Consider the following 21,801-nt stretch of genomic DNA (forward strand, 5'->3'; position numbering starts at 1 on the left):
ATATTTTTGGGGGCATATATCTTCGGTTCAAGAAGAGACAAGAGAACCGCAAATACACCAAATCAATAGTGGTGAGTTATGCTTTCAAATTTTGTTTAAGCCGTCAGGATCAGACATACACACGGCTCAGTATAGCCGAAAAACTGAAAAACAAACTTTGAAAATTTTGGTTTTTCGACAATTACTCAAAATTTAAACCTACGTATTGCGCCAATAACTCAGCGTTTGTAGAAGGACTCTAGACGGATCTAACGGTGTACACCTCATATCCGGGAAAATTCGAATTTTTAAGTTATAGGCTTCATAAGTATGATCAAATCTATTTCCTATGGGACAAAACGGTTTTTCAAGCTCAATAATTCCTGTAATAGCTTTAGTTATCGTACTTGACCTTGGATGCATCAAATACTACTTGTTAATACGTTTCAAGCTGATGTTTAGTGATCAAAATCGGTTAAGCCGTTTAGAAGTTATTAAGCTAGAAAAGTATAATCCAGTTAACGATTATTCCCGAAATGGTGTATGTAGTTGTAGTGGTTACGACGCTAAATTTGATCTGGCAACGGACAATCCGAGTATATTTACCGGCCATCGCAATATTTGTTTCAATCTATTTCGAATAGAAAAAAATCTAGTGTACATTCGATGGACACTAAATCATTTGGGAGATAATGCTACAAACGCGACCATTTATAAATCTTAACGTGTAATCGAGAAACTTTGCATTCAACTTCATACATTTAATTTATAAATAACTTTGAAAAACTCCTGATACCAGAATAAAAACCCGCTAAACGCCGTAAAAATGAGTGGCGCATACAATATTCCAGCTACAAAAGATCTGATATGAATATTACGTGGCGCGAAAATGTATTTTCATTTTGATGCAAAACAAAATTCTAATTTTATTTTAAAAGATTTTTCCATAATATTTGCTAAATTTGAAGTAAACGCGCCACAAAAGAATTTCAAAATTCAAACTGTATCAAAGTTACTCTTTTGTGGCGCGTTTTACTTCAAATTGAGCAAATATTATGGAAAAATTTTTAAAATAAAACTATAATTTTGTTTTGCATCAACATGAAAATACATTTTCGCGCCACGTAATATTCATATGGGCTCTTTTGTAGCTGCAATATTGTATGCGCCACTCATTTTTACGGCGTTTAGCGGTTTACTGCATGTAACAGCGAATTATTTGATATAATTTTCAATTCAGAGCAAACCGTAGACCTGTCTGAAGATGCCAAAAGAATGAAACGTAAGAAAGATGATGGTGATTGCCTCTGAAACGGAATGAAATATTAACTGTCTTTCATTTTCTTTTAGTTTTTTTCCTATCTGATTACAAGAACCCAAGATTCGATGGAATTTCACCTACATGAATTGACGGTTTGTGGATTCCCCCTAGTCTACTTTCTTCATCGTTCAATTGGTTTGCAAATTTTAGAAGGCACGAATTCATTTTGTCCCTCGACACGACACTTAGTTCCAACAATAGAAGTTCTAGATTTTCGGAACTGTGTGTGTGTGTCTTTGTGTTTTATTGGCACTGGTTTAAGCAACAAACTGGCAAGCCAATATGTTTTCAGTTCTCTCTTTTACAAAATATATGGTTAGTATCTAAAGTGAAAACTATTACTGCTACTAAGTTTTTTACTATTTTTTTTTTATTTTTTATTTGTATTATATTTTTTAATTATATTTTAGATTTATTTATTATTTTTATTTAGTTTTTTTTTGTTTTTTTTTTGTTTTTTATGTATTTTTTTGTATATTTTTTACTACGCTAATACCTAAACCCGATTCAACACCTCGAAAGTTTAGATATTCTTAGTAACTTTTTATTTTAGTTTAATATTTTTTTTATATTTTTTTTATCGGAGATTTAATTTTAAACAATTAACACTAGAAAGTCGGAGGGGCCAATTTGGCCCTTGTTGCGATTTAAAATTATTGTAGTTTTTTTATTTGAGGCAATAATAATTTCATATTTTATGACTTTTAATATATTGATACAAAGCCTTATTTAACACAAAAAAATATTGTTTACTAAATTTATTAAATGGTTTTTTAACTAATCTACCATAGAAGTCTAAAGGGGCCACATTGGCCCTGTGTAAGTTATTATCGTTTTCTGGGAAATTCGACGATCCATTCTTTCAAATTCCTGTCGAATGGTAAAATTATATTTATGTATGTTTATTCTATATGGTTACCCTGGTTACCCTTATACTGGTACTGATCATCTACGTAATAAAGATACAATTGTTGGTGAACACAAGTGAACACAAAGATGCAATTGTTGGTGTAGAGGACCAAACGATGCGTCTTTAGACTACAAAAGTAACTTCAAGACAATGGCCTATGTACGTGTTTTATAATACTCTTGACTTGGAAGCAACAAAAGCATGGATTATATATAAAAAATTACTGGAAGTAATCTCAGTCTTCGTAAGTTTATTCTTCGGCTGTGTGAAGAATTATGGGCCCCATACCTTGTCTCCCGAAATCTGGAACTACGCCTAGCAACACCAGGGAGTCAATTCTCGAGAATGATCGTTCTCTGTCTCTGAGCGTACACGCTCACGAACGATTGAAATAGAACGTATAGTTCCCGCAATGTTAATTCTCGAGGGTATTTTTAACTACTCGCTCCGATGAACGTATTCGCTCATTTTAACAGATCTATAGATTTGGTATCGTGGTAAATATTATTGAAAAGTTTGTGTTCCATGTGATAAAACTGTTTCGGTGTTTATTTAAAACCTGATTTGTCACATTCATTCACCAATATTGAAATATATAATTACATTATGAAAATGAAATGATTTCAGTTTAATAATTGGTAAAAGTCAGTAAATTTTCAATTTATTTCTTTAATTGTGAAAATAATTCATAATAATAGGTATAACAGTACTAATTAAATCTTACTATACTAATTTAGGTTCGATTCTCAGGCCGTACCTTGTGGTATATTATAAATAAATTCTGACCTAATAGGTAAAAAATGACCTTGATCTTAAAAAAAAATTTCGTGGCATATTTTGGTAGTTGTATTGATTCCAAATAAGTTCATCATGTGTAGCGCCTGGATAACGTGTATTTACATTCATTATCTTATAGTTACTACATATATCTAAAAATAACTTATTTACTGTACCAATCAAATTTTGATGAATTCATTATAAATAAAGGAATGAAACAAGGGGATGCCTTATCCACGACACTGTTTAATCTAGCTTTAGAATATGTACTACGAAATATAAACAAAGGAAACCTAAGAACAAGAGGTGGACAAATAATCGCATATGCAGACGATATTGTTATTATTGCAAAAAAGAGAAACATAATGAAAGAAATGCTAGAAGAAATAAAAGAGAAAGGGAGACAATGGGACTCAGATTAAATGAAGAAAAGGCGAAAATATTAATACTAGGGAAACTAGCAATAAAAGGAAAAACCAAAATAGGAAATTCAGAGTTTGAAGATGTAGAACATTTCAAATACCTAGGAGTGACAATAAGCAAAACGGGTGAAAGAATACCAGAAATAAAAGAAAAAATATTGGCAGCGAATAAAGCTTATTTTGCAAATAAAACACTACTTAAAAGCAAAATACTGTCTAATAAAACCAAGATGAGAATGTATAACACCATAATTAGACCAATATTATTATACGCAGCAGAAACAATGACGATGACTAAAAAAGATGAAGAAAACTTAAGAATAGTGGAGAGAAAGATCATGAGAACCATACTGGGACCAATCAGAACAGAGCAAAATGAATATCGAAGCCGAACAAATGCAGAGATTAAGAAAGTAATAAAAGAAGATATCGTGACCAACATAAAGCAATGCAGAGTTAGATGGTTAGGTCACATCTGGCGGGCAGGAGATGAAGCAGTGATATATGCTATGATAGAATGGAATCCAGGAGGAAGAAAGAAAAGAGGAAGACCAAGATCAAAGTGGTTGCAAGAAGTTGAAGAAGACTTAAAAAACGCAGGAGTCAGAGAATGGCGGGGAAAAACTAGAGACAGGAAAAAATGGAGAGAAATCGTTAAGAAGATAACATAAGCAAAAGGGACTGATCCTCCTAAGAAATAGGATCTAGAAAGCTTTCGCGACTTAGCCCCATATCGGGGTGTACAGTCACTATATATATAATCAAATTTTGAAAGAATGTAAAATTACCAGGAATCTAACCTAAATCTATCAAAAAAATGTCTTTCGCGGCCGTCTTCCACTAAAATTTCAGCTTCCTTCACAACACTCATCATATTTTCTAATATCAAATCTTCCACATTAATTTTCCCAAAATCTTATTTACAACAAAAAACAGAGTTGAGGTTAAGAAGAACGCCGTTACTATTATCGAACGTATGATGAAAACCACTCGTTGTCGAACGATCACTTTGAGCGATGATTTCGAACGAATCGTTCAAGATTCATTCCTCCAGAATTGCATTTTTTAGAAACGTTCGCTCATTACGTCACGAACGTATACGTTCAGCGGACGATCGTTCTCGAGAATTGACTCCCAGGTCTATTACCCACAACTATCACTGTTACTATCCAAAAACGAAAAAAATATCAGTTGAAACTATTTTGTAAATGAAATCATACTTCCAATCATTACCACGGCTGTAACAAGGCAATGTGTGGCAAATATCAAAAAATGCAAACTGTATGGTGTTCCGAATGTTTTTGATAGGCAGCGAATGTGTTAAACATTTATTTATTTATTGTTCATACATATGACCTGGTCTGTAGTGACTAATCCAGGTCGTTTTTTTCCTGATGATATTACAGATATTTTTTTTTTATATTTTTACATTTTTTACTATACTACTAAATCTCTTTTTACAATTAATAATTCGCCATAATCTATTAATTACATTTAACAAATTTAAAGAAACAATATATATTTGTTAAAATATTTTTGGTACTATCAACTCCCTTCTAACTTATAAAGACAGTCCCTCTATTTTCAGAAGAGAGTTGGTAGTTTTTTTTTTAATTTAATGAATTATTTATTGAATTATTATTTTTATTTATTTATTTTATATTGAATTATTATTATTATAATTGTGAATATCTATTTTTGAATTTATATTTTATTTTATTTATTTTAACTTTATCTTACTCAACTTCATCAGGGTTGGATTATTTGTTGTCTTCTTCTATTATTATAAATTTCTTGTTGTTTTTTAGATATTATTTCTGTTAGATTGTTTAATATTCCAAAATATTCTTCATTTTGTAATATATCTCTTATTTCAATTCTTTCTAATCTTCTTCTCATTTCTCTATGTTCTTCATTTTCTATAGTATTTTCACAATGTAACACTATATGTTCTGGTGTACCTAGTTCTCCACATTCACAATATGCATCATCTTTTAAGTTAAATCTTTCCAAATATGTTGGGTACGGTCCATGTCCTGTTAAAAAGTGTACTAAACCTTGTTTTGGATTAAAATAACTTGGAATGTTTTCTAATATTGGTATATAATTGTATAAACCTCTAGATTTTGTTGAATTTTCCCATTCATTTTGTCTTTTTCTATTTATTATTTCTTTTAATTCTCTTTTATTTCTTATATCTTATATCTTAAATAGGCAGCGAACGTGTTAAACAATGAAAGTAAAAAAAAATCAGGTTCTACCGTCTAGAGTAGTTTTAATTTCTTTAAACTGAGTTTTAATTGATTAAAGAACGTAGGGCCACAATGATCCCTTCGGGCTTTCTAGGTAGGTATGCTAAGCCAGATTTTCTAGTGTTGTTGTGGTTTATTTGGGTTTATATGACTGCGGACACTAAATCCATTCGCCAATTTTACTCTTTTTTATTTTATTGATCATTTTTTCGTATCTTATCCTAAAGCTAATACTAATATTAATCTCTAATAAACAATTCTACTAATAAATAATTATTTTTGTATTTATTTTTTTTAATAATTTTTTATAATATATATTTTTTTTCTAAATGATGTTCTCAGAGTTCCACAGCAAAAACTGCAACATTCTTTTTTAGCCCTCTACTTAATTCGAAAGCTTTTTACTATGGACTGTCCAAGTCCGTTATTCATTTTTATTTACATATTTTTTTAATATATATTTTTTTATTATATATTTTTTTTCCTATTATTTTTTTATATTTTTTTATATTTTTTTTATATTTTTTTATTTTTTTTTATTTATATTATTTTTCTTTTCTTTTTTCTTTTAATATATAACAATTTACAAGAAATACTTACTCTATATTTTACTATTACAATTTAAGTTTAATATCTAAAATATGTTTATATAATAGTCGGTATACCAACTCATTATTTTCTAATGTTAATAAATAATTTAAATTAATGGGATGGTGGACATCAGTCAAAGAATACAGTGCATTTAAAAACATATTAACTTTATTAGAAATAAGAGAACAGTTCAAAATTTTGTGTTGCAGGTTACCAAACTGACCACAAATATATTGAGGGCTATCAGCTATATTAAGTTTAAATATATATGATGGTGTAAGACAGTGGTTTAGCCCCATTCTGCATATCGTTATTGTCATATCCTTTGTCGACTCCATTTTAGAAAACCAAGGTTTATCTGTTATATAGTATCTGATTGATCTGTAGTGGTTTCCTGTATTTATATTCTCATCAATATACCTTTCTTTCCATTATTTCTTAAGCTCTTTAAATAAATCTGATTCAATATCTCTAGACGTACAAAGATAATGTGTTAATGCTCCTTTTGTCACAGCGTTTTTAGCCAATTCATCTAACATTTCATTTCTAGTTATTCCAAAGTGGCTTTTAACCCATGCTAACTTAACAGACTTTCCTTGTTGCTGAAGTTCTTTAATTTTATTTATTATAAAATAATTCAATGTAATTCACTTTTGATTTAGGATTTATAGCACTAATTATTTTACTTACAGAACTTTTACTGTCAATATAAATTATAAACTTTGAATGATTTATATTAGATAAATATTTTAGTGCTTCCATTATCGCTATTAATTCAGCTGTGTATATAGTTATAATAGAATTTAGTTTGAACATTTTACTAATTTTATTACTGCTATCCCAATAGGCACACCCCACACCTTCAATATTTTTTGATGCATCTGTATATAATGTAACGTGACTAGTGTAATTACTTCTAATTACAATAAAACTAGCGGTTTGTAATTTATATACGACTTTATTTATATAAGTTACAGACGAATTTATCTTATACACTAAACTTATTCACAAAATATGCCCGTATTTATACCCAGTTGTTATTCTGGAACAATCGACTCCCATCTCGAGCTATCGGCTTGTTCCGCCTACGTGACGTACCTTCCAGAATTCTCCGGCGAGGCCTAGCACATCCGATTACGTCATTCTCGAGGTGTTTACTGTTATACGGGGATCGGCCAAGATTTCTCTTCCGCTACACTGCTCCCCTCTTAAGATCTGAGCGTCTCGATCAGCAACTCTAAATGAAGGCCCAGGATGGCGGAATCTACACGACTCTCCAGCTCTGCATACACCCTTCAAGAAGAAATAACAGTCTACTGTCTTTGAAGGGTACGACATCTTCGGGTTCATGCAACACACAGTGATTTGTACACCAGTTCCTCTGAAGACCACTTCAAGCATGCTTCTCACAATCTTCCAATCCAGATTTTCTACTGCATGGCCTATTTTTGGTAAAGCCAAATTTTTGATGTCATAATTACACACGATTTTCTTCAAATTAGTTAGAACACGCCAGATGTTCTCGTAGCTTGGCGTGTCCGTATAAGACTTTCTGGTCACCATATACAGCAAAGATCGAGGACCATCTTCCAATCGCAGTACTCTTCCAATTTTAGGCTGCTGATTTCTTAACTCGTCCAGGCGGACGAACTTTCTATTGAATACGGACGATATTCCTTTAGTCATCTCGAGGTCTTGGGCAACACAGTGGGCCAGAGAGACGTTTTCTGGAACACCAAACAGATCTTGCTGAACTTCTGTGGTCACGCCGAATCTAGCACTCTTTCTCGCTGCGTAATTTGACATAAATTGATTAAAACTTGGCTGTGCGACATCTTTCATCTCCTGTTGGAGGACTCGTGCTTCTTCTGTTTCATTTGAGCCAGCATATGGTGCAAGACGATTTATGTGAATAACTTTTGGTTTACCGTTTGGCAACTTCTTAATTCTATATATTACGTCATTTATTTTCTTCTTAACTTCATATGGACCTTCCCATTGTCTTTGCAGTTTAGGACATAAGCCTCGGCGACGTTGCGGATTATAAAGCCAGACAAGATCACCTACTTCGAAGCTTTCATTCTTGCATCGAGAATCATATTGATCTTTCATTCTGTCACTGGCTATCTGGATGTGTTGTCGGGCAAGTTCATGAATGTTGTTCATTCGTAATTTCAGGCGGTCAACGTAGTCTTCGCCTGCAACATGTTCCTCGGAAGGTCCGCAGCCAAACTCTAGGTCGCAGGGCAACCGAACTTCACGACCCAACATCAGGCAGGTTGGTGTTTGACCTGTAGTTTCATTTACGGCCGAGCGGTAGGCCATCAGGAATAAATGAATGTGTTGGTCCCAATCTCGCTGATGTTCAGATACAACTTTGGACAAGTGTTTACCCATCGTTCGGTTCATCCTCTCGACCATCCCATCTGATTGAGGATGCAGGGGTGTTGTTCTGGTCTTATTGGCACCAATCAATTTACAAACGTTTTGGAAAAGAGCTGACTCAAAGTTTCGCCCTTGGTCGGAGTGGATCTCCAAGGGAACACCAAATCGGCTAAAGAATTCTTTAACAAGTACCTCTGCAACGGTAGCAGCTTCTTGATTTGGTAATGCATAGGCCTCAGTCCATTTTGTAAAATAATCCATGGCTACCAGGATGTATTTATTTCCAGCATCGGTTTCTGGAAATGGACCTGCAATGTCGATAGCTACTCTTTCCATAGGACTTCCAACATTGTACTGTCTCATGGGTGCTCTCTTTTTACCAACCGGACCATTACCGGATGCACACGGTTCACATTTTCGGCACCATCTTCTTACATCATCTTTACAGTTCACCCAATAGAACCGTTCTCGAACCTTTTGCAGAGTCTTCGTAATACCAAAGTGTCCACCTGATGTACCGTCATGCAACTGACGCAATACTTCTGACACTTTACTTTTAGGTACAATTAACTGAAGCTTAGATTCTGTACCATCATCGTTCTCAAAGGTTCTGTACAGAAGATCATCTTTTAGTACCAGGCAATTCCATTGGCTCCAGTAGGCCTTGACTTCTGGACTACATGCACTAATGTTCTGCCAACTAGGTCTCTCACCTTGCCGCATCCAATCCAATACTCTTTTTATACATGGATCATCTTCTTGGGCGTCTTGTAACTGTTGGGGCTGCCATTGCTCATTAATTACGGTGGTTCGTCTCACGGGGCAAAATCGTTCCTCTAATTTGGCACAGTGATTACAATTCGCACTGCATGGTCGTCTCGAAAGGGCATCAGCATTTGAGTGAACTCTTCCGGCCCTGTGTTCTATCTCGTAATCATATTCTTGTAATCGTTCTAACCATCTTGCCATCTGGCCCTCTGGATTACGGAATTGTATGAGCCATTTTAGAGCAGCGTGATCGGTGCGAAGAAGGAACTTTCTGCCATACAAGTATTTATGGAAATGTTCGCAAGCCTTCACTACACCCAGCAGTTCTCTTCTGGTAACGCAATAGTTTCTTTCCGGTTTCGACAGGACTTTGCTGAAATAAGCGATGACTTTTTCCTGTCCGTCCTGGATTTGGGAGAGAACAGCTCCTATAGCACTGTTGCTAGCATCGGTATCCAAAACAAATTTTCCTGCCTGTCCCGGGTAGCTTAATATCGGTGCACTGATCAGAGCCATTTGTAGTTGTTCGAAAGCTTTTTGGCACTCTTCACTCCATGTATATTCTTTGCCCTCCTCCGTCAACTTTGTTAGGGGCTTGGAGATATTGGCAAATCCTTTGACAAATCGTCGGTAATATGTACATAGGCCAAGGAAACTTCTAATTTCATGTTTATCTTTTGGTACTGGCCAATCTTTAATTGCTTCAATCTTTTCAGGATCAGCTGTTACACCATTACTTGATACAATATGTCCCAAATACTTAACTTCTCGTCGAAACATGTGACATTTCTTCGGACTTAACTTCAAGTTCGCTGCCCTCAATCGTTGAAAGACTTCTATTAGATTCTTGGCATGTTCATCAAAGGACCTTCCAACCACAATTACATCATCCAAGTAAACCAGGCATGTTTTCCATGTTAGACCTCTTAAAACTGCCTCCATTAATCTTTCAAATGTGGCAGGGGCATTACATAAACCAAACGGCATAGCCGTAAACTGCCAAAGCCCTGATCCTATCGAAAATGCGGTTTTCTCCCGATCGGCTGGCTCCATGTCTACTTGCTAATATCCACTTTTTAAATCGAGTGTGGAAAACCAACGAGAACCGGAGAGAGTATCCAATGTATCGTCTATTCTGGGCAAAGGATAACTATCTTTTTTTTGTTACCGCATTGAGCTGGCGGTAGTCGATACAAAAACGCGTTGAACCATCTTTCTTCTTTACCAGAACTACTGGTGATGTCCATGGACTGTTCGATGGTTCAATTACCCCTTGTTTGTCCATATCCTTGATAATCTCTTCGGCTTCATCTCTTTTCGCAAATGGAAGTCGTCTAGGCCGTTGTCTGATTGGCTGAGCGTCTCCGGTATTTATTTTATGCGTTACTATACTTGTTTTGCCCTTATCCTTCTTATCAATAGCAAAAACATCTTGATACTCTATCAGCATAGACCTTACTTTTTCCGTTCGTTCATAGTCAAGGTCTTGGCATCTTTCAATGATCATCTCGACAAGGTCTTTTGGATACTTTGACTTTGATGATTTCTCATTGGTATTCATAGAGCAAATTGAAGCCACGGGAACACACTGTCCGATCAAAGCTCCTCTACTTAACTTAATAGCAGTTTCCCTTAAATTCATAACTCTTACAGGGATGACATCTCGAACTTTTACCAAAGTTTTCGCCGTTAGGAACTCGACATTTTCTACATCTTCGACCATCCTTAAACTTCCCTCTCGGCAGTGTCCATCAAGCATGGTCATCAGAATTTTCTCACTATTACCGGGTATGGTTACGTCGCATGTAGTTAGTAAGCGGATGACATCTTCTTTGTCGTCGTGAAAGGGCAACTCTTCACCGTTGATCCTGAGAACTCCATTTTGAACATCCAATATTGCCCCCACTTTTCGTAGTACGTCCATCCCCAATATGAACTCGTCGGAGATCTCGGCAATTAATACTTGATGTTCAACTGTGGTCTGGCCAATGGATACTGACGTATTAGCCTCGCCATATGTATTAATTAGCTCACCAGTCGCTGTTCTAAGCTTTACTGTTGCAGGTGATAATTTATTATGGTCTCGTACTACATCTGGACGTGCGATAGTTCTCGTTGCACCTGTATCCACCAAAAATGATCTACATCTATTACTGATACGACCTTCGATGTATAAGTTGTGGATTCCACCGGAGGACGTAAGGTTGACAGTTACTATGGGGGCTCTAGTTCTCGAGGTCGGCAGTTGCCCCTTGGTGTCGACCCGCTCTAGTTTTCCGACGGCTGTACGATCTTCTTACAATTACGACGAATGTGGCCTACGTCTCCACAATTCCAACATCTAGGCTCGCGTCTCTTTGGCATCTGATTACTTAATACTCTCCGTATCATTTCCTCCAGACGTTCATCGTTGTGTTCGTCACTTTCTTCAATGGTTCTTACTCTATGGCCTCGTGAAGTTTGACTAGCCGTTTCGTGTTCCAATGCAATAGCAAGTGCTTCATCTAAAACTTTCGGTCTTGCTAGTCGTAAAGCTTACTGTAGTTCATTATCTTTCAGCCCATTGACGAAGGTATCTACTGCAATTTCTTCTAAAACGCTGTCTGGCACCTCTGGATAAGCCAACCGCACCACACGAGCCACATCTGCTTCAAATTCTTGCAGATTCTCACTTGCTCGTTGACTTCTACTTCGCAGTTGTGCTTTGTATACTTGTTGTAGATGGGCATCTCCATAGCGTTTTTCTAGACGAGTGAACAAGGTCTGGTAACAATTTTCTTGACCCTTGGGAATTGACCTTAATATATCTGCAGCATCACCTCGTAAAGCAGCAGTCAAGGAAACAGCCTTTTCTTGTTCGGTCCAATGATTGGCGGTCGCAATAGCTTCAAACTGTCTAAGATATATGGACCAAGAGGACTTTCCATCAAATGGTGGTAATTTGAATCTCATATTATGCGACGTTTCGTCTCTCGGTAGTTCATCTTTCACTAAAGGATCTAACGCTGCTGCATTAACTGATGGTTGTACTTTTGTATCGGTTATCCTGCTCTCTAGCTGTTTGATCTTTTCTTCTACGGTCTCTATACTTTTCTGCATCTTATCGAATGTTCTAGAAACTTCTTCAAATTTCTCATTGTTCTGTTTACAAACTTCTTCTAGTTTTTCGTTGTTTTGCCTACAGACCTCTTTAATTATTTGAGAAGTCTCATCGAATCTTTTAGCAACATTTTCGAATTTCTCGTCGCTTTTTCTACTAACTTCTTCAAGTTTCTCGTCGCTTCTTCTAGAAGTTTCATCGATCGTTTCAGAAACAGTTTTTAATTTCGATAAGATTACTTGTTCTGCTGACTGGAAGTGGAACGTCTTTGGGTCTTCTCCGTTCTTCGTGAGGACATCCTCGAGTCGTGCTTGTAGGACTATCTTGAGCCCACTGCTGTCCAGATCCCGTTCCTCGAGCTGTTCACGGAGCTGTTTTACTGTAAGTTCTTGTAGCAACATCTTTGGTCGGCACACACGTACTTTCCAAAATGTCTTTTAACAGTCTTTCCGAATACCGAACAATCAACGCACTTTAACTATTCCCGACGAATAAAGTCCAAAAGTATTTTAAAGTCTTTCCGAATACCGAACAATTAACGCACTCCGGTTATTCCCGACGAATAAAGTTCAAAAGTCTTTTAAAGTCTCTCTGTAATTCACTTATTTATATCGCACTAAGTTAACCGAACACCGACACCAACTGTAACGTGACTAGTGTAATTACTTCTAATTACAATAAAACTAGCGGTTCGTAATTTATATACGACTTTATTTATATAAGTTACAGACGAATTTATCTTATACACTAAACTTATTCACAAAATATGCCCGTATTTATACCCAGTTGTTATTCTGGAACAATCGACTCCCTTCTCGAGCTATCGGCTTGTTCCGCCTACGTGACGTACCTTCCAGAATTCTCCGGCGAGGCCTAGCACATCCGATTACGTCATTCTCGAGGTGTTTACTGTTTTATACGGGGATCGGCCAAGATTTCTCTTCCGCTACAATAACATACAACAATCTTTGAACATTTGTGAACTGTCGGAGATAAAAACTAATTTTTTAAAAGATAGAGGCAAATTGCTATAGTCCCTTAAAAAGTATACCTGAACTTGTTCCCTAGTATTAAAGTCAATATTATAATTTTGTTTATCATATATTGTCATTTTTGAATATAAATCTACTATATTTAGAGTTTTCTCTTTTATCCAATATTTTTCTGTCAAGTCTGCTAAAAACAGTTGATGTATTTTGGAAATTAAATTTGCCTTTTTTTCATACAATCTAACTAAAAGGCTGATTCCAAGTTTCTTTCGTCTTATATCCATCGGCATTTCACAGCATTCAGCTTGTAGATTATTTATCGGTGTACTTCTTAGGGCTCCTATACACAATCTAAGGGATTTATTAATGATTTTGTCTATTTTATTTAAATAACACTGATGCGTCACTATATAATATTGATCAGTAGTCGAATATAGCTCTTATATCATTTTTTAAATAACAACAAAGGAATATTTGGATCTGCTACCCAACGTAAGTGTGATACGAATCGAAGAAGGTTTATTCCTCTTTCTGTTTTTTTAACTATGTATATGGTCTATATGTTCTTTCCAGAGAAGCTGTCTATCCAGAGTAATACCCAAATATTTAACATAACTTTGTACTGGATAGGAGATATTGTTTATTAAGATGTGATTAGGTATTTCTTTTCGTTTTCTTGTAAAAATACATAATTTGGTTTTGAAATCAGATATATTTTGTCCATGTAATTCACTCCATATATTAATATGTTTGTCTCCTTCTTCAATGGATTTGACTGCATTTTCTATTTTAAAGTTTTCTTGATAAATAACTGTATCATCTGAAAATTGTAAAATTTTTGTTGAGTTTGAATTTTTTTCTATATCAGAAGTGTAAATTAGATATAACAAAGGGCTTAATATTCCTCCTTGAGGTAAACCACCCATCGCTAGTCTTGGACCAAATGTGTTATTATTTACTGATATATAAATTTTTCTACAGTCATACAATTTTATTATTTTTTGACAGAAACATCCTGGCAGACCTATTTGTATCATTTTGTTATATAGAATATTAAATTTTAATTAAAGTTGTCGTATGCTGCTTCAACATTTAATAAAAGAGCTATTACTGAAGAATTTTTCGTAAACGCTAAATTTATATCTGTTACCAAATGGCTCACTGCTTCCGCAGTAGAATGATTTTTTCGAAATCCAAATTGTGTTTATGATAATTTATTGTTTTTTTCTAGCCAACTTTCTAGCCTAAGTTTTATCATTCTTTCCAGTGTTTTTGTTATGCAGGAGCTCAATGAAATACCTCTATAAGATTCTGCTGAATCAGGATTCCGATTTGTTTTGAGAATAGGAATCACCCGGTACTCTCTCCAGTTATCTGGAATATCTTCTGATAGCCATATTTGATTAAAAAATTTTAATAGTGTTTCTTTTCTTTTTTGATGTAAATTGGCCAACATAATATAATGTACATTATCTATACCTGGAGAAGTATTTTTCTTATTCTTAAGGCTTATTTCTAATTTACAGAAACTAAATGGAACTGAAATTGGATGGTTAGAGATTTTCCTTTCCATTACATTAATTTTTGAAAATATATTATCCGGACATAATTTTCTTAAAAACTCCTCAACCCATTCTCCTTCAGTCACTGGATTTACTTGTGGTTTAAAAATGTTTTGTAATCGTTTGGCTTGATTCCACATGTCTTTAATTGGTGTATTTTTGTTTAAAGTTTTACAAAAATTTTTCCATCTAGTACGCTTACTCTCTAATACAACTTTTTTTGGTTCTTGCTACATATTTATTATAATTTATATAATTTTGTATATTAGACTGTAGTTTAAACTTGCGTAAAGCTAGTTTTTGTTCTTGTATTACCTTTTTACAATTGTCACTCCACCAAGCTTTTCTAAATCGTGGATTAATCCCTGTTCTCTTCTCCGGTATACATATCTTACAATATTCGTTTAATTTATTTAAAAATTGTTGGTAACTTAAATTATTATCAATTTTCATGAAATTATCAGTGATAGAAGAGAAAAGAGACCAATCCACTTTATTTATGTTCCATTGGAATTTTGTATTTACACATTCCGCTTTATTAACATTAATATTTGACTTAATAACAATAGCAAAATAATTTGATCCTAATGTCTCGTCCACAATATCCCAATCGAAAAAATGACTAATATTTGCTGAGCATATTGTAAGACCTATTGCAGTTTTATTATTGCTATTCGGTCTACGCATCAAAGTTTCTTTACCATTATTTAAAATTACAAGATTACAGTCCTCAATAGCTTCTAACAGATTTTTTCCTATAGTGTCTACAGTACTACAACCCCAAACATAATTGTGGCTAATAAAATCACCACCAATTATAAAAGGCTTCTCTAGACTATTAAAAAACTTTTTTCATTCATTTACTGTGATTTTAAGATTTGGTTTTACGTATATTGAATAAATGTTTATCTTTTTGCCGGATTGAATTTTAATTGATATGCTATTGCACATTATGTCATTGATATGGTGAAAAGTAGGAATGTTGTAAAATTTAATAAATTTTTTCAAAGGGATGGCTACTCTACCATATCCATCATCTCTATCATTCCTAAAGACATTATAACCAGTAGAGCTAATAAAATTACTTTTTTTAACCAAGTTTCTGATATTAATCCTATATCTATTTTATTGTCATACAAGAATTTTTCTAAATAACCCTTATTTGTTTTAATTGATCTCGCATCCCCTTGAAGAAATGAAACGTTAGCCATGACGAGGTAATAATAATTGTGAAATATTTTTTTTAATAATTCCAACGTTTTTTGATCTAAATTGTGATTAATTTGATTTAATGTTCCTGAAATAAAGTTTACTATTATTCCTCCTATATTATTTTGATTATCGTTTTGTGTTTGTGTTTTGTTAGAATAAATGGGATTATTAAAATTATAACAAGGCAGTCTTTGTACTTTTGGTGTTTGCAAATTTTTTCTGCGTGCTCCAATTGTTCCATTATCTACACTATTAGAATCAATACTACTTGATCGTTTTCGTTTAGATATTGTATATTTATTTGAAGTATTTTCTTGGTCTTTACTTAGTGTTAAATAATATTTTTTATATTTATTATTAGCTTCATAATATGTTATATTTTCATTATTCATAATTTTTTTAATATATTCCTGTTTTTGTCTTTCTGTCCAATCTGCTCCCTTGTCAGTAGCGCTGTGTTTTCCTTTGCACAATAGACAAAGTAAATTATTCGGATTGGAACAATTCGATTTGTTGTGTTCTTCGCCACATTTTTCACATCTATCTTTTCCTCTACATTGGGCACTTATATGCCCAAATCTCAAACATTTTAAACATTGGATTATTCTGTGTGTATAATTTTCCACCTCGTATATTATTTTTTATATTATTATATTTTTTGGTATAGACTGACCTTTAAAAGTGACAATTACGGTTCCTGTTTTTACATAAATAGTATTACCATTATCTTGAATCACTTTCCGCATAATTCTTTTTACATGTAATACTTCGAACTTAATTCCAAATCTAGGTTTAATTAATGATAATAAATCATTATCTTCTATCTCTTTATCTACCAATTTTATAACACCTTCCTTTTGAGTAAAAAACGTTGGAATATATGCCTCACACTCTTTGCTTTTTAGAATTTCAGAATCAATTAATTTATTAGCACTAGCAAAATTATTTAGTTCTACCTTGATTTTATTTCTACCAACTACTGTAATTTGTGTGATATTATTTTTAATTTCAGGTACTCAACTTAAAATCAAACGGGCCGTGCCGATCCTGTGTAATCGACTGATGTTACCGTTTTTATTTTCTATATGTACGATATAAGGTGCATTATCTCCAAATTAATATCTATGTTTTAATTTTAAATTTAATACTTTATTTAAATTTTGCTTACCTGACTTATCTGTTTGATTTAAATTTGTTACTTACCTCAATAGTGCTACTTGTTTGGTTTTGTTGGTTTGTTACCTTATTATTTACCCTATTGTTATTTTTATTTTTTTCCTCATATTATATCATCCCATCTCCTTCCATTTCTACATAAAATTTCCCTCTATCTGGAGGTTCGGGTTGTATACCTTCCATATTATTTGTTTTCTGAAATTTAATTTCTAGGCGCGAAATTTCACACTTTCTTATGGAGCACTGGTTTAGTACTTCTTTATACTACTCGTAATACTCAAAAAGTTAAGAAAAAACCTTAAAAATTAATAATTTTTAGGAGAACTTCTAAATAAACTGCCTTTCAATTTGGCGTTTATTTGACCCAACTGATTTTCTAGTGTTAACATGATTGTATAAAAATTTTTTAAATGATTTTCGGAACTAAAACTTCTCATGTAACACGTAGTTTGGCCTTGTGGCATTGTCTTTTCTTTAACTAAAACTGATATTTTTATTTTAGCTCATCCGAATTTAAAACTGTTCATTACCCATGGAGGCTTGTTAAGTACTTTGGAAACAGTTTACCACGGTGTCCCCATATTAGCTTTACCAGTATTTGCTGATCAAAATATGAATGGAGCCATAGCTCAAGAGGCAGGTTATGGTATTAGTCTTCCATTCGCGGAAGTAACTGAAGAGAAATTGACTAATGCACTACACGAAGTTTTAACAAATCCAAAGTAAGTTGTATTATGTTTTTCTTATCTCTCTTCAACCCTGATCCGCCGAAGGGGGTGTAGTGGACGTGATGCAGTGTATATCTTCAAAGATATCTGTCTCTGGTCATTTCTTTTATCTCATGCATAGGTCTTTTGCATATTCCTGTAATTTGATCGATCCATTTTATTGGGGTCTTCCTCATGATCTTCGGCTTTCCTTGTTTGATGAGTCTTTCCATGGTTTTTGTGATTGCTTTCATAACATGTCCAAAATATTGTAATTATTGGAGATAGACTTTACTGGAGAGTCGTTCGATAACTTTCAACTCTCTTAACATTGAATTATTTGTCCTACGGTTGGTCTATAAGGAATTCGTAGCATTCGTCTAGAACAGAACATTTCAGTGGCATCTATCTTTCTTCTTTCCGATTAAATCAGTATCCAAGATTCATATCCCAAGGTCAGTATTGGTCATTGATATGTAGCATTATCTTGCTGGCATGTGATATAAGAGAAATAGTTCTATAATTGTTGCATTTATTAACCCTTTCGCTGCGGAGCTACTGAGAGTATTTGCACCTCGTCACTGCGGCGCTAATAGACGTCTCCCGCAGTGAAGCAAATATTTTTGGCTTTTAGGTTACAGTTGACTTAATTGTTGGAATTCTATCATTTGTTTTACTTTATTATTTTATTTCAACTATTTATTGCCAATTCTAGAACTATTATAATATATATAATAAATAATGTAGTAAAACAAATGATAGGGTTCATTTGTTCTTATGGTTCTTCCAATTCCGCCATCGAATAATGTTTACCCCTTTTTGGTGGCAGCGGCATGATGTAATAGTTATTACCAGTATTTTTTATCTCAAACAAAACGTAATAATTAGCGACAATTTCACTTTACGGTACTAACGCATTCGCAATACTAAACACCTTCTCAGTTACCCCTCCTACTCATCCCGCTCGAGGCATTTTTGGTGGGCGGTTCACGCCCATTCATTAAGAAAACATCTGATGACATATTTTATATTTTTTTACGTTATTTTTTGTCTTTCCGCAAATAATCGCTAACCACAACGAAGCGGTTAGCCCTGTCGCATAAATGCGTTTCCCGCCCCGCACATCTCGTGCACTACTGAAATTACGCAAATATGCGGTTCCCGCAGTCAAAGGGTTAAAGCTGCCTTTTTTATATATTGTTGTTATTGTAGATTTTGTCCAGTCTTCAGACCATTGCCTGGAATGCCATATTTGGTTACAGAGTAGATGAAGTAATTTCACGTCAGTTTCTTGGGCTTTCTGTGGATTTGAGCATTTCTGCTGTTATCACATCTGGCCCTGGTGCTTTATTGTATCTCAGCTTACTGATGGCCGGTCTTAATTGATTTTCAAGTATATCAGGTTCTTTTTCCACCTCGTCAGGGATTTGGTTAACAAGTTCTTGGTGTTGATCATCCTTATAGAGGTCCCTGCAATATGATCTCCATGTACACTTCGCGTCATATAAAACTGGTACACTTTTTTTTCCCAATGTAAACCTGTGTTCAGACTGACAATTATTGTCCGTGAATCACCTCGTTGTTGCCATCACAGATAACGGAATTGCACTAAATCTAAATACAAAAAAATAACGTTCAAAATGTATATTTCGAATTGTAATACATAGATATATTTAAATTGCACACTTGTTCACTGTAAAAGTTATTCATTTTGTATTAATTTCAAATTAAATTTTTAATTTTTCCAGTGTGTTTTATTTATTCTACACAACTTAATGCAGTTTTGTCCTACAATTTACGAGAAACCAATCACACCTCTCGATTTGACATTAAACATAATAATTTAAAGACATGTCAAGATTTATTATCTATCATTATTTTTGAATTGAAATATTTTCATAAATTATAATAAAATACGAATCAATGTATGGATACTTAATTGAGATGACGGAAAATTACAATTGTTTTAGTTTTTAGTATATTAAAAAATGCGGTCTGTCGCACAGACCCGTTTTTACCTAGTTTGATATAATATTTTCGTTGAACTGGCAACGTTGCCCTAGAAACTAGAATGACACTTGTGACAAGATCAACTTACACAACTTGAAAAACACGATTTTCGGTTATAAGAGTTGTACCAGTTTTTTTTTTGACGCGAAGTGTACCTGCTATATTATGTTGTCGGTTTGTTCCCAGAATTCCAGTGTTGTTTTCAATCGCCCAAGTTCGGGCTTTGAAGTCTCTTGTTAGGTAGCGTATTTTTCTAATCAAATGTTTTTCTTATGAAATACTAGTTTTTGTAGTTTGATCAGTTGCTTTATTTCACTAGTGAATTTAATCTGTTTTGTAGATATGAAGAAACCGTTAAAATCAGATCTAGCATCTTTCATGATCGCCCTATGAAACCGTTGGATTTGGCAGTATATTGGACAGAATTCGTAGTCAGACATAAAGGAGCACCACACTTAAGGGTAGGATCCATGGATCTTCGATGGTACCAATATCTGTTGCTTGACGTGATTGCAGCTGTATCAGTCGTTATCGTTATTGTGTTTACAGTATTGTATATTTTATGCATTAGTCTATGTTGTTCAAAGCAAAAAAGGAAGGATAAAGCTGAGTGATATAAGTTAAATATAAAATATGTTTGATTTAATTTAAATGTATTGTATTTTATACTCTATTAAGCGGCGTATATAATACGGATATGTACTTATGTTTTGTAAACTTTGAAAAGGCATTTGATTAGGTTCAATATAAAAAGCTTGTAGATATATTAAAAAGCAAAAATATTGAAAGTTGTGATATGAAAATTATATCCAACCTATATTGGAATCAAACTGCCAAAATAAGAGTTGACAACCAGAACACCAAAAATATCAAAATACAGAGAGGAGTTCGTCACGGTTGCGTGCTGTCCCCGCTACTCTTCAATGTCTACAGTGAAGCGGTATTTCAAGAAGCGCTTTCAGATTCAATAGGTATAATGTACATTGTACATCTCTCAATGGAGTTTTGAACAACTTACGTTTTGCAGACGATTCAGTAATAATAACGGATAACAACAATACTTTACAAAACGTAATGCAATGCCTTAATGAATGCTGTCATGAGTACGGACTGAAGATAAATTTAAAGAAAACTAAGTGCATGATCATGAATAAATCAGAAGATGCAAACATCCAATTGACCATTGGAGATACTATAATTAAGAGTGTGAATAACTACAAATACTATGGAACATGGATAACAATAAATGTAGACCAAACTAAAGACATTAAGACACGCATTGAAATAGTACGTGCATCATTCATTAAACTTGAAAATTTCTTTGTTGTCGGGATATAAGGTTAGAATTACGCCCAAAGGTGCTTTGGTGTTGAGTGTTCTCTACTCTTCCTTATGGGTTGGAAGCGTAGACATTAAAACAAGTCCATCTGAGTAAGTTGGCCGCTTTTGAATTTCACGAGATGGCAGAGAGGCAACTACAAGTTTGCCTCGTGAGCCATGCCCCGCTTAAGCTTGTCGCTCACTTATGCGCTGCACTGCGAAGCGAAGCGCGGAGAAAAAGGTTGCTATGAATTATCATCATGTAGTTAAATATACCCGCGCCTATCTGTGCGAAGCACACTCCTTTTATAAACCTTCTT

At 34.1% G+C, this 21,801-nt stretch overlaps 1 protein-coding gene across 3 annotated transcripts in view; it reads left to right on the top strand.

Moving 5' to 3' along the window:
- LOC126881514 (UDP-glycosyltransferase UGT5-like) overlaps positions 1–20,807 on the top strand; it is an 83,295-nt gene extending 62,488 nt beyond the window's left edge. For all 3 annotated transcript variants that reach the window (XM_050645809.1, XM_050645811.1, XM_050645810.1), the window contains exons 4-5: positions 17,947–18,166; positions 20,502–20,807. In XM_050645809.1, the coding sequence (XP_050501766.1) occupies positions 17,947–18,166; positions 20,502–20,775 (494 nt within the window). In that variant the 3' untranslated portion in view covers positions 20,776–20,807. The remainder of the gene's footprint in view (positions 1–17,946; positions 18,167–20,501) is intronic.
- Positions 20,808–21,801: the final 994 nt, after the last annotated feature.

The sequence above is a fragment of the Diabrotica virgifera genome, chromosome 3, assembly GCF_917563875.1.
Source record: "Diabrotica virgifera virgifera chromosome 3, PGI_DIABVI_V3a".
Lineage (NCBI taxonomy): Eukaryota > Metazoa > Arthropoda > Insecta > Coleoptera > Chrysomelidae > Diabrotica > Diabrotica virgifera.